This window comes from Mustelus asterias, chromosome 11 (genome assembly GCF_964213995.1).
Source record: "Mustelus asterias chromosome 11, sMusAst1.hap1.1, whole genome shotgun sequence".
NCBI classification, from domain to species: Eukaryota; Metazoa; Chordata; class Chondrichthyes; order Carcharhiniformes; family Triakidae; genus Mustelus; species Mustelus asterias.
This window is the reverse complement of record NC_135811.1, coordinates 57,561,510-57,576,280: the sequence shown is the minus strand read 5'-3', so window position 1 is coordinate 57,576,280 and position 14,771 is coordinate 57,561,510. Positions and strand designations below refer to the sequence as shown.

At 40.5% G+C, this 14,771-nt stretch overlaps 1 protein-coding gene across 5 annotated transcripts in view; it reads left to right on the top strand.

Annotated features, from left to right (window-relative positions):
* Window positions 1-14,771, top strand: part of jmjd1cb (jumonji domain containing 1Cb) — a 306,094-nt gene that overhangs the window by 234,643 nt on the left and 56,680 nt on the right. For 4 of the 5 annotated variants that reach the window (XM_078223635.1, XM_078223634.1, XM_078223636.1 and 1 more), the window contains 7 exons: window positions 430-535; window positions 777-901; window positions 2,996-3,139; window positions 5,373-5,556; window positions 5,657-7,209; window positions 8,008-8,180; window positions 9,228-11,398. In XM_078223635.1, the coding sequence (XP_078079761.1) occupies window positions 430-535; window positions 777-901; window positions 2,996-3,139; window positions 5,373-5,556; window positions 5,657-7,209; window positions 8,008-8,180; window positions 9,228-11,398 (4,456 nt within the window). The remainder of the gene's footprint in view (window positions 1-429; window positions 536-776; window positions 902-2,995; window positions 3,140-5,372; window positions 5,557-5,656; window positions 7,210-8,007; window positions 8,181-9,227; window positions 11,399-14,771) is intronic. The other variant, XM_078223639.1, reaches the window with a different exon arrangement.

The window sequence follows — 14,771 nt, the reverse complement described above, 5'->3', positions numbered from 1 at the left end:
CACTGGAAACATTTTCCCCTCATTTACTCTATTAAAATCTTTAATGATTTTCAACAACCCTTTTAAACCTTCCTCTAAGGAGAACTATCCTAGCCAGCTAGTTTCTCCACCTGACTGAAGTCTCGCATCCACCTAATATGTGGTGCACAGGACTGGACACAATTTTCCAGCTGGGACTAACCCAGTGACTATTAAAGGTTGAAGGCGACATTAGGGCAGATGGCTTAAAGTTTGTTTAAGAGGTAGGTCTGAAGGAATGTCTTAATGGAAAGAAGAGAGGCAAAGACTCTGGATGAATGTTAAGAAAAATCGATAGGTCTATGGTACAGAAGATCAAAAAATAAGGTAGCTGTGATAAGTGGAACATGGCAAGACAGCTACACTGAGCTTTACAAAATAACAAAGACACTTCTGTTTTTTTTTAAAAAGGACGACATAGACAGTCTGAGCCCAGTTCTCAGGGACAACCCTTCGCTTCATGAAGAAGTGAAAGCTTGGGTTAAAGAACAAAAAGTTCAGGAGATTTTTATGCAAGGTATTATTTTGCGTTCTCCTTGTGCATTTGTGTTGTTAATGTGGAAAAATGAATAATATTACCAACTTTATTTTAAAATTCATTTTAATGCAAAACTATGAGCAACATATTTGACACAATTAGTTTATTTTGGGGCCAGCTTTTTAACCCTTGTAACACCAGGAACTGATATAAAACATTATTTTCAATTCTCTCTCTTTTATCTTTGCAGTTACCAGTTCTTTTTTTTTGGTTCTTACAGGTCCCTATTCATTGAACGGCTATAGAGTACGAGTATACAGGCAAGATTCTGCCACCCAGTGGTTCACTGGTATCATTACCTATCACGATCTTTTAAGCCGCACTATGATCGTGATGAATGACCAGGTAAATGGATTTAAAACATAGAACAGTACAGCACGGAAACAGAGCCTTCAGCCCATGATGTTGTGCCAAATTGAACTAATCCCTTCTGCCTATCCTTGGTTCATATCCATCTATTCCTTGCATATTCATGTGCTTATCTAAAATCCCCTTAAATGCCCCTGTCAACCTGCCTGCACCACCATCCCTGGCAGCACATTCTAGACAATTACCACTCTCCATGTAAAACAAAAACCTGCCCCTCACATCTCCTTTGAACTTTCCCCCCCTCACCTAAAGTGCATGTCCCCTAGTATTAGGCATTTCAACTCTGGGGAAAAAGATTCTGGCTGTCAACCCTATCTATGCCTCTCATAATTTTATAGACTTCTATAACGTCTCCCCTCAGCCCCCGTCACTCCAGAGAAAACAACCCGAGTTTTTCCAGCCTCGCCTTACAGCTCATAACCTCTAATCCAGGCAGCATCCTAGTAAACCTCTTTTGCACCCTCTTCAAAGCCTCCATATCTTTTCTGTAATGTGGTGACCAGAATTGGACGCAACACTCTAAGTGCGGCGGCACCAAAATTTTATAAAGCTGCAACATGACTCTTGTACTCAATGCTCCAATCAATAAAGGCAAAAATTCCATATGCCTCCTTTACCACCCTATCTACTTGTGTGGCCACTTTCAGGGAGCTATGGACTTGAACCCCAAGATTTCTCTGTACATCCATGCTGTTCAGCTCCTGCCATTAACTGTATACTACTTACTCTTAACATTTGACCTCCCAAAGTGCAGCACCTCATACTTGTCTGGATTAAACTCCATCTGCCATTTCTCCACCCGTATCCGCAGCTAACCTATAAGCCGCTGTGTCCTTTGACAACCTTCTACATTATCCACAACTCCATCTATCTTTATGTTGTCTGCAAACTTACTAACCCACCCATCAATGTTTTAATCCAAATCCACTTGTCACACACCTCCAGCCAGAAAAACGCCCTTCCATCACTACTCTTTGACTTCTATGGACAAGCCAATTCTGAATTCAAGCGGTTAAGTCACGTGGATCTCGGGTATCTTAATCTTCTGGATGAGCCTACTATGAAGTAGCTTGTCAAAAGTCTTACTAAAATCCATGTGCACAACATCCATTGCTCTACCCTCATCGATCACCTTTGTCACCTCCTCGAAAAAAAGTTAGTAAGACATGGCCTGCCCCGCACAAAGCCATGCTGACTTTTCCTAATTAGGTGATGCTTTTCCAAATTCACGGGAATCCTATCCCTAAGAATCCTCTCCAATCGCTTCCGAACCACTGACGTGAGACTCACCGGTCTCTAATTTCCTGGATTACTCCCTTTCCCTTTCTTGAACAGAGGAACAACATTAGCTACTCTCCAGGACCTCTCCAGTAGCTAGCGAGGATACAAAAATCTTTGTCAGGGCCCCAGCAATCTCCTCTCTTGCGCCTCTCTCTCAATAACCTGGGGTAGATCCCATCAGGCCCTGGGGACTTATGTGCCTTAATGCTCTTCAAGAGATCCAACACCACTTCTTTCTTGATCTCAAAATGCCCCAGCATATTAGCATGCTCCACACTACTCTTCTATCCTCCATGCCCTCTTCTTCGGTGAATACCGATTTGGTGAGATTTCATGAATTTATTGATCTGACTATTCTGAAATGTAGAAAAAATGCAAGGTGAACCATGTGCAAATTTTAAGTTATCACCACCTTAAGCTATGCAATTTTATTTTATAAATGTCTACTTGTGTCCCATCTTAAGGAAGGTGATGACCCATATTACAGTTCAGTCTCACTGATGTTGGAAGTTGCAATACCTGACTGCAGTGGTTCTTTTTCATACATGAACCTTGATAGCAAATGTCAACAGGCTATTCATTGTGGTGAAACACATTGCTGACACATGCACGTTCTAGCATGGGTCACAGGGTAGCAGTCAAGGGTGGGAAATGTATATAGTACAAATGCTGAATACCATTCGTGCTTATTCAGTGCAATATTTTAGATACTCACTGCACTTAAATGAAAATACCGTATTTTTTTTGCTACATATTATAAATGCTGTTCTGTTTTTGTGAACAAACCAGGTGCTAGAACCACAGAATGTTGACCCATCTATGGTACAAATGACTTTTTTGGATGATGTTGTTCATTCTCTGCTGAAAGGTGAAAACATAGGCATCACATCAAGACGAAGGTCTCGTTCCAATCAAAACAGTCCAGCAGTTCATGTGAGTATTTAAGACAATTAGAATTATTTAATGCAGGATGTGAAAGGCTCCAGTATTTCCAGCCTGCAAATTATATTTATCTGGTCACTGCATTTTGCTACACTTGTTTAAATAAAGAATAATGGCTTTGCGTCTGGAAATAATAAAGCGGTAATCTTGATTAATTTGCTCAAATGTATAAAATTGGAGTGACGATTAACTCATCTAAACTCCAGTATGCATGTATGTGGCTTTCTATGCAGATGGTTTTTAGTTATACTTAATTATACCATTTTTTGAAGATGACGGTATACTGCATTGTGATTTATTTTATTGCCTGAAGAAGGTTAATATTAATTACCTCTGGATTTATTTCTAAATACATCTATATATTGAAATCTTAAGTATCGCATATTGAACATTAGATGTTGAGATGGCACAATATATTGACCTGTGACAGAAAAGGACTTGTCATGCTTTTTACATGGGGTGGCACAGTGGTTAGCACTGCTGCCTCACTGCGCCAGGGACCCGGGTTCAATTCTGGCCTCGGGTCACTGTCTGTGTGGAGTTTGTACATTCTCCCCGTGCCTGTGTGGGTTTCCTCCGGGTGCTCCGGTTCCCCCCCACAATCCAAAAATGTGCAGGTTAGGTGGATTGGCCATGCTAAATTGACACTAGTGTCAGGGTGTTAGCAGGGTAAATATGTGGGGTTACAGGAATAGGGCTTGGGTGAGATTGTGGTCGATGTAGACTCAATGGACCGAATGGTCTCCTTCCGCACTGTAGGATTCTATAATTCTACATTAACTGCTTAAACAGCTTAGCCATATTGATTTGCTGAAATACAGGTCCCACGAAAGCAATTCCTTTTGAAAGTCTGCACTTCTAAAAATCTCAAAGCTGTATTCACTTATCTGTGATAGTCATCAAGATGAGGTTTTAGTTTCTTTACAAAGTTTTTAAAAATCTTGTTCATTTTCCTATTTTTCTTGTATGCAATTTTTGTTTTGATGTCTAGACCTATTACCAAACCTCGCCCACCCCCCCGACCTGACCGTCCCCAGCTACACCTCCCAACCACCTGACTACCTCGCTCTGACCAGACCCAACTGTCTTCCCGACTACCACCTCTTGACCACAGTGACCTGCCCGCCCATCCACTAATTTTCACATTGGGCATTTAAATGCTTCCAGGATACACAAATATGCAGCTTAAAGAAGATTTGCTGCTTCTGCTCTTGGGTTCATATTGCTGAAAGTTGGTTTGAGCATTTCACTGGGTTATTAACCTTCGGTTTATCTCAGTGCTCTTCTATCAATCCTTTCTTGAGATCCAGTTGCTTTCCTGCCTCCCAACATCCCCCTTCAATCTAGTTGGTGGTTTCAAATGACCTGAGCTACTTGCTGTCCCTGCCATTCTCATTCTGAAGGGGTGCAGCTTGCATTTCCTAAACCGATTGTTTTTATCCTGAAAGAAGCCATCCCAATTACGAATGAAAATGGCACCCATGATCATTGTTAAACTGATTTGTGAGCCATTTGCTTACCTCATCTACCTTCCTTAATCAACTTCTCATTATCGAAGGCTGAAGGTATACTTTATGACTCCCAAAATTAAATTTTGAGGTGGTTTTGCATTTGTGTCCTGAATCCCAGTATACAGTTAGTCTTTGTGGTGCTCAACCCTGTTTGGATTATCGTCACTGTCTGCTTGTTCTCAAGACAACTTTTAACTTTGTCTTTCACTGTGCACATTCTAGCTCCAATTAAGTGACTCAGCATCCTAAAAAATTTGTCTTTGGACATTTCCTAGCAACAAATCCAAATGTCACCTTCCTCAGTCTCCGTCTGCGTCCTTGCTTCATCTCTTCTCTCTGGCTCATTGCCAGTCCTTTCCTCTGCACTGTCTGAAATTTCAGTTAGCCAGAGCATGATATCTTTTTATTACAGTAATCTCCTGAATAATCTTTCTGATCCTCTTTCCTTTCTTGAATTGAGTTTCCCTATTCACATAATTTGAATTATTGGGCATCCGGGCATCACACCTATAAATTGTTCTCTGTATTTGGCTGGGAGATATAGAATTAAATGCAGAGGGAGGAAACGATTCTGCTGGCTACCAAGCACATTATTGCACAAAAATATAGAGCATGTTTTGATTTGAGATGTGATAAAGTTTACTGAAACTTTTTAAAATTAAATTTGCACCTTTTTTTGTACGAAATGTAAAATGTTGTTTGACCACATCCAGGGTCATTATACACGTGCACAAGCCAATAGTCCACGGCCAGTGATGAATTCCCAGACTACATCAGGAAAGCAGAATCAACAACAGCAAAGGATCAACCGTTCAAACAAAAGAAAAGAATCAGACAGTAGTATACCAGAGGAAGATGAGATAAAAGAGGACAGATGGGAGAATCCTGTAAAAGAAGGTAAAAATGGCAATCTGTTTTATTTTCATTGTTTCTTTTCACAGTGAGTATTTGAGAAATATTGCATCTGGGAATAATATAATCTATATTTTTTATGCAGAATCTCCAAAAAACAAAACGAAGCAGTCTGTTAATAAAAGGAGAAAGCAAGAAGATGAAAAGCAAGTGACTTTAGAAAGACTGAAAGCAGATAATAACTCCGATACTGAGAGCAGTGAGGCTGAAAATTCTATTAATAAAGTCATCTTGGATTCATCCTTTGAGCAAAGTTCAGAAATGGAACTGAAAACCAAAATCACATCAGATGACACTAAAGATGAAGGAAAGTCTCAGAACCACACAGGAACGGGGGAACAAATGGTAATTGATAATTCAACTCCCTGTGATGAAAGGCAGGAGAAGGAGGAAAATGAAATGCAGGAGTCTGAACTAGTTGACAAGAAAATTGACCTCCAAAGGACAGAGTTTGGTCATCAGCAGAGGATAAAATCACATGAAGCGAATCAAGGATGCATTGTGGAAGTAAAAACCACAAGTGAATCTGTGTCCTCAGAGCCCTCAGCAGATGCAATGAAAAATACATTTGTACAGAAATCTGATATTAGTAATGGAACTTTATCAGACAATCTGCTTCATAAAACTGCCAACATCCATTCTTACAGTCTTGCATCTCAGAACCTGGAAATTAACTTAATCAATCCAGTACATTTGAATATAAACAAGCGTACTTCAGATATTCAAAAATCAAAAGCAGATCTGCATCTGAATAACAAAATTACCTATGAAGTCAAATCTCAAGTTAATGCATTCTCAACTGTTAGTGAAACTAATAATAGATCTGAAAAGGAAAAAACAGCTAATGCCTCAGGACTACAACCCAATGCTCCTATCCATGCTACCAACAAAACCAATAAACTAAACAAAACAAATACTTCACCTGATACGCTGAAGTCTAAAATCTCTTATTCATGCAGCACAACTGCTTCTGTCACCAAGCCAACTTCAAGATGTAAAAATGAATCATCAAGATCCAGCTTCCAACATGTGGGTACTAGGACAGTTGTGGAAACTACAAAAAGCCCTTTAATTGTTGATAAGAATGAGCGTTTTACAGTTTATAGGGATCCAGCCTTGGTTGGACCGGATACAGGAGCTAAACCTTTGTCTCCATATTTCCACCCGCATCTTCACCCCCTTCATACCTCATCGCATTCATCTTGTTTGACCACAAGTAGTTCTCATCCAGCTATCAGAGCAGTATCGCATCACCTTTCTGGCTCACCACGAACTTCTGCTACAAATAATGCTCATGTTCTCAGTAGTGCCCCAGCCCATTCTGTTCACTCTTCCCACCACCTTCCTGCAGTCTTACCTGGAGTTCCGCCAGCATCTTTGGTGTGTGGACATTTAGATTCTGTGCACGTAAGAAACTTAAACCCATTGACATTGGCACACCATCAGCAACAGTTTTTACAGCAACATTCACCTCAGCTCCTTGGCCAGACCCATCCATCTGCTTATAACCAGCTTGGACTCTATCCTATAATCTGGCAGTATCCAAATGGCACTCATCTGTCTCCAAGTCTGAATATGAACTCATCGAAGTGGGTCCATCCTGAAAACCCTCTGAGTGCTGAAGCTTCTTTGAGGAGGGTATGTTCCTTTATGTTTTGTATAGTTCATATGTGAGGATTTGTAATCTTCATTTTAAAGAACAATATTCAACCTTGGCAGATACATTCTATTCGATATTGACATGAATTGTTCAAATAAATTTTTTTTTTAATGATCTGCTATTGAGATGCATAGTACCAGTGAAGAGGAGACCAAAAACCCCTCAATTTTAATAATTTATAATTTGTGAAGTATTTAGGTAAAGGTTGCCAAATTTTTAAAATTATTAACTTTTAGCAGTTCATATCACAAAATATGATTTTGTTTTAGCTTTTTTGTTCATTTTAATATCCATTAAAAATGAATTTTATGCATGCCCAATTCAGGTACAGTCTAGATGGACCAGTTGATAAATTTTTGCCCTTTCTAATGTTCATTTGAGATTATGGAGACCATTGCTGCTTGCTTTTGGAAAATTTATGTTTGCTAAGTGAATTTGGGTTTTTTTTCTTGTCTGATTAAACTTACTGATTTTGGCAGCGATTGGAGTGATCTAACAAACTCAGCAAATCATACAGCTAACTTGTCAATATTTTATTGCTGAAAGACAGCTTGGATAAGACCAATAACTGGGTAACTAAATGAAATTACTTGCCAGAGACAAAATATTTTATGCTTTGTTGCATTCTTTTAACGTTTAATATGTTTTAGTTGTCATTTCTTTAATTATGTGAAAGATATATTTGCATGTAAGCAAATGATTGCATTCAGAGGTTGTGCAGTCAACTTCATAGACTGTAACATTGATTTGTATAACCATCTGTGTTTATGTACCAGAATGCATCCAGTCCTTGGCTACCTCAGCACACCACTGTGACCTCAGCTGACAGTCTGGGGTTACTGAGCCACATCCCTGTACGCCCTGCCAGTGCTGAACCTCATCGACCCTTGAAATTGGCCTCTCATTCTAGTCCACCTTTGTCAAAGGCAACTGTGGATCATCAGAAAGAGTAAGCAATTCTTTTCTGTGACACAATTAAAACATTTTGGAAGTAGTGCTGAATTGGAGGGTAGAATAATAGCCTGGATTTCATTGTCAGCAGTAAACAGTCAGAGCTAGCCATTCATTACACTTAGACTGAGACTTCCTATTGGCTTTTGCACTGCAACCTGCAGCACAGAGCCAAACCAGCCTGGTATCATCCGCTGAAGATCTGGGACTTGCGTGAACAGGGAAGCAGCAACATGCCTTCTTAATTAATTGAATTGAAGAATCTATACTGAGTCTAAACCAGGAAGTGTAAGTTAGAATGCCAAATCATTCACAGAGGGTCAAAGAAAAACGAGAAAATAAAGATGGAATTCAGAGAGAAATAGATGAAAGAGACAAAGAACAACTTTAAAGAAAGTTATTTGAATTCTTTAACATCTCCAATTAATATCAGAAGAAATGTGTATCCTAAAATTCAATTTTCAATGCTAGAGAGATTGTTTGGTAGTGATTCAATTTTATCATGGTGTCAAGTTCACTTAACAAGATTGTGCAAAGCCTAATTTTTTCAGATGTGTCTAATGGGTACATGCTGCACTCAGGAACCTTCTTTCTGATCGCTGTGTCTAACTGTGCATACGCGGCACTGCCATTGCTATTATGTTTTACTCCTTAATAATGGTCACCACTGATAGCCTCCTGGTTTCTAGTGTGAAGTCCAGGGAAGTTTCTCTACTGGATAGTGGTACCACTGGATCCTTAAAAATGATTTTCCCTGCATAAAACAGATTATCTGGTGATTTATCACATTGCTGTTTGTGGGGACCTCGTGTGAAAATTGGCTCCTGCATTTCCTCTATTACAACAGTGTCTGTCTACACTTCAAAAGGACTTAATTGGTTGTGACATACTTTGGGATTTCTTGACAGCATGAGAGGCGCTATATAAATGCACATTCTTTGTTTCTAGTTGAAGAGAAATGATTGTGGCAAGTTGAATATATGTCGATTCAATCATGATTATTTCTGTAAAACACCATGTCTAATTTTGAAACTTTTTTCAATAGAGAAATTGACAAGAAAACTTCAGTTAATTCCAAACGCTCTGTTACTGCTGCTCAAATGAAACTTGAATTTAACCATGATAGACATTCACATGGGCTGGAAAGTCAGCTGCATCGAGGATTTACGAGCACTGCCTTTTGTCAGAGTAAGGAGAAAAGATCACCCCAGGAACAAACTGAAAGTCACAATAAATACAATGAAGAGAGGCGTCGGATTCTGCAGGAGAGCATTGAAGTTGCTCGTTTTGCTTCCACAATTAAGATAAATGAAGTTGCAAAAGATGCCTATTCTAGAATGCCATCCTTGCCTGCTGATGGCCCAAAACCCCAGAGCATAAAACAAGATAGAGAAACAGAGCATTGTGCAATAGAACTTTATACATCAAAGAATTCAGTACCTCACTCTATGCCCCAGAGCAACTATTTTACTACTTTGTCAAACAGTGTTGTAAATGAACCACCAAGATTATATCTGTCTAAAGACACAGTACATCCTTATGCTGAGAAAACAAATCCTTCCACACCTACTCTCCTCTCATTTAACAAGACTCTGTCCAAACCACCTCCACTTATTAAGCATCATCCTGAAACTGAGGGGTTAGTTGGCAAAATTACAGAACAATTTTCCCACCAAGTGACTTCTCAAGCTACGAGCTCAAATAATACTGATCACGGGCGAACGAGGGAACAGTTATCAATTTCACCCTCAAACCCTCTGAGAGGTATGCCATCTTTACATAGAGCTCCAGTTTACCAGCCTTCATCTCATCACATTACAGAGCGCAGAGAAGGTAATTATCGCAATCTATCTCCACCAACCCTAACTCCAATACAGCCTGTGAATGCTGCTAAGATTTCTGAGCTCCAGAAACCTCCAACTTTACTACCAGAGCCAAGGGCTGATGGGAAAATTTGCATGCATAACCCTGCAGTTGCCTCACGTGACTCCTGGAAAACTGGTAAGCCAGTTTGCCATTTGGAAAATAACAACAAAGCTGCCCCAGCATCTGTTATTGTAAAATCACCCTCCATTGCTAGGCAAGAAAATAAAGTAGAAATTCAAACCAACTCAAAGGACTCTGGAGGAGAAAGTTTGATAATGCAATCAAATTCAATAGATGACTTTAAAGCATCTAAAATCAAGGAGATGTGGAGAACCAATATGCCTAATGTGAACGTGGACACTACAGGTGCAGAGCATGAAAAAAACTTTAAAGCTTTACTTCCAGACACCAATTCAAAATCTGTGGCTGCCACCAACTTGTTGTGCAATAGCAGGACTGACCCCTCAGCTCCTGCAGCCCCAGCAACTAAAATTTTGAGTAGCAGTGAAACAAACATAACCTATTGTTCCTCCTACACCGCACTCACTAACAGTGTAGCAGGACATGTTGCTCCCAAAACTTCAACTGATTTCGGAACACAGATACAGGAATGCAAGATTAATACCACATCCGCTGCAGTTCTTTCAACAGCTGCTGCCAGAACAGGAAGCACTACACAGAATAACACAGGAGTCTCAAATACAATTGATTACTACCAGCTGAAAAAGCACAAGGCAGCACTAGCTATGGCTCATTCTGGAAGCACTACTGCTCATAATAATAATGAATCTGCAAGCCTTAAAAGTGAAAAAAGTGCAGCATCTCTCTCTCCTAATAATATTGCAATCGATGTGTCCTGTAGAGCAAATTCTGTCACCAATGGTCAGACTATTCAATCTAGCCAACCTAGTTATCACACGAAACTTAAAAAAGCCTGGTTAACTAGACACTCTGAAGAAGATAAAAATACAAGTAAAGTGGAAAATACAGAAACCACAGGGAAGGACGCAAAGAAACTAATTACAGTTCATCCATTAGCTTCCACATCAAATGATGTACTCAAAACCAGTCAATCTGAAGAAGAGAAAAATGAGCAGGAAGAAAGAAAAACGAGAAGAGGAACAAAAAGAATTTATGAATCTGGATCTGAAAGTGATGCTTCAGATGGAAGTGAAAATAAATCTGAACATCGGGTCAAACGTAAACCTAAGCCAACTTACAAAAAGAGGCAAAATGACTTGCAAAAACGAAAGGCTGATACTGAGAGAGAAGAGGAGGAAGTTAAACCTCATGGTACTTTATACAGAAATGCAAAAGAAAAGGAGAGGAATAAAATTAAACTTCAGAGTGGTAAGTACAGTAAATTTGAATTAAAATGTGTACTTTATTTCAGTTGGTTTATGGATTCAAAATATTAATGTGTAGATGAATTATATAGAAGCATATGACTTTGAGCACTTTCCTTTGCAGTTTAAATGTATAGCGTTGCATGGAATTTACCACTTTTCAATGTCTGTGTGGGTGCGACATTAGGTGTATAGTGTCCATTAGAATTGACTGAACTGAATATGCTCGCAATTGGTTATTCTGGTGAGATGTTAACATCATACTGTAGTATTGTATAGACTTACAATTAGGCATTTGAGTGATGTGTTAACTTTTTAGATTTATTCATTTGTTCTTGCAGGCAGTATTTATTATCTTTCTTTACTTTCGCTGAGGATGTTGGGTGTCAGCTGCATAATGTGGGATTAGGGTCACATGCGGGGCAGATCAGAAAAAAACAGCAGGCATTTTACTGAAGGACATGACTGCTTTTTATGGCAGTAGGCAATTTTCAGTCATTTCTCCACTGTCAGCCAGATTTATTGAATTAGATTGGTTACTTTACCTAATATGGTGTGAGCAAACATTCTAAAGTACATTAATCATAGGGCATATATAGGATGATGATAAATAGGAGCAGGAATAGGCCATTCAGGCCAACTCACCCGTTTTGCCATTCAGTAAGGTCAGGGCTGGTCTGATTGTGGCCTTAACTCCACTTTCCAGCCTAACTTTGCTTTCCTGCCTCCCCTCCATAACTCTTGACATCCCTGCAGCAGATCAAGAATCTGTCTAACTCTGCTTTGAATATGCTCATTCACCCAGCTTCCACTGCTTTCTGTGGAAGGGAATTCCAAAGACTAATGATTCTTTGATAGATGAAATTTTTACTCATCTCTATCTTAAATGGAAGACCTCTTATTTATAAACTGTGCCCCCTAGATCTAGATTCCCTTCTGAGGGGAAGCAAGAGAGCAAGGGAAGTCCAGATTAAACTGCATTTATTTCAATGCAAGAGGCCTGACGGGCAAGGCAGATGAACTCAGGGCATTGATGGGTACGTGGGACTGGGATATTATAGCAATTACTGAAACATGGCTAAGGAAGGGACAGGACTGGCAGCTTAATGTTCCAGGGTACAGATGCTATAGGAAGGATAGAACAGGAGGTAAGAGAGGAGGGGGAGTTGCACTTTTGATTAGGGAAAGCATCACAGCCGTACTGAGAGGGGATATATCCGAGGGTTTGGCCACTGAGTCTATATGGGTAGAACTGAGAAATAAGAAGGGGGAAATCACTTTGATAGGGTTGTACTATAGGCCCCCAAATAGTCAGTGGGAAATTGAGGGGCAAATATGTAAGATTAGATAGCTCCAAGAAAAATAGGGTGGTAATAGTCGGAGATTTTAATTTTCCCAACATTGACTGGGACAGCCATAGTGTTAGAGGGTTGGATGGAGAGAAATTTGTTGAGTGTATTCAGGAGGAATTTCTCATTCAGTATGTGGATGGCCCGATTAGAGAGGGGACAAAACTTGACCTCCTCTTGGGAAATAAGGAAGGGCAGGTGACAGAAGTGTTAGTGAGGGATCACTTTGGGACCAGTGACCATAATTCTATTAGTTTTAAGATAACGATGGAGAATGATAGGCCTGTCCCAAAAGTTAATATTCTAAATTGGGGCAAGGCCAATTTTGATGGTATCAGGCAGGAACTTTCAACAGTTAATTGGGGGAGTCTGTGGGAAGACAAAGGGACGTCTGGTAAGTGGCATGCTTTCAAAAGTGTGTTAACCAGGGTTCAGGGTAAACACATTCCTCTTAGAGTGAAGGGCAAGGCTGGCAGAAGTCGGGAACCCTGGATGACTCGGGATATTGAGGCCCTGGTCAAGAAGAAGAAAGAGGCACATGACGTGCATAGGCAGCTGGGATCAAGTGAATCTCTTGAAGAGTATGGGGGGTGTAGGAGTAGAGTTAAGAGAGAAATCAGGAGGGCAAAAAGGGGACACGAAATTGTTTTGGCAGATAAGGCAAAGGAGAATCCAAAGAGCTTCTACAAAAACGTAAAGGGCAAAAGAGTAACAAGGAAGAGAGTAGGGTCTCATAAGGATCAACAAGGTCATCTATGTGCGGATCCACAAGAGATGGGTGAGATCCTAAATGAATATTTCATCAGTATTTACTGTTGAGAAAAGCATGGATGTTAGGGAACTTGGGGAATTAAATATTGATGTCTTGAGGAGTGTACATATTACAGAGGAGGTGAATCATAGAATCCCTACAGTGCAGAAAGAGGCCATTCGGCCCATCGAGTCTGCACCGACCACAATCCCACCCAGGCCCCACCCCCATATCCACCCGCTAATCTCTCTAACCTATGCATCTCGGGACACGAAGGGGCAATTTTAGCATGGCCAATCAATCTAACCCGCACGTCTTTGGACTATGGGAGGAAACCGGAGCACTTGGAGGAAACCCACGCAGACACGAGGAGAATGTACAAACTCCACACAGACAGTGACCCAAGCCAGGAATCAAACCCAGGTCCCTGGAGCTGTGAAGCAGCAGTGCTAACCACTGTGCTACCGTGCTGGAAGTCTTAAAGCGCATCAAGGTAGATAAATCTGCGGGACCTGATGAGATATATCCCAGGACGTTATGGGAGGCTAGGGAGGAAATTGCTGGTCCCCAAGCCGAGATATTTGAATCATCGATAGTCACGGGTGAGGTGCCTGAAGATTGGCGAGTGGCAAATGTTGGGCCTTTGTTTAAAAAGGGCCGCAGGGAAAAGCCTGGGAACTACAGGCCAGTGAGCCTCACATCTGTGGTGGGTAAATTGTTGGAAGGTATTTTGAGAGACAGGATCTACAGGCATTTAGAAATGCAAGGACTGATTCGGGACAGTCAGCATGGCTTTGTGAGTGGAAAATCATGTCTCACAAATTTGATTGAGTTTTTTGAAGGGGTAACCAAGAAGGTAGATGAGGGCAGTGCAGTTGGTGTTGTCTACATAGACTTTAGCAAGGCCTTTGACAAGGTACCGCATGGTAGGTTGATGCATAAAGTTAAATCTCACGGGATCCAGGGTGAGGTATCTAAATGGATACAAAATTGGCTTTTTGACAGAAGCCAGAGGGTGGTTGTAGAGAGTTCTTTTTCAAACTGGAGGCCTGTGACCAGCGGTGTGCCTCAGGGATCAGTGCTGGGCCCACTGTTATTTGTCATTTATATTAATGATTTGGATGAGATTATAGGGGGCATGGTTAGTAAGTTTGCAGATGACACCAAGATTGGTGGCAGGATGGATAGTGAGGAAGGTTATCTCCAATTGCAGTGGGATCTTGATCAATTGGGCCAGTGGGCTGACGAATGGCAGATGGAGTTTAATTTAGACAAAT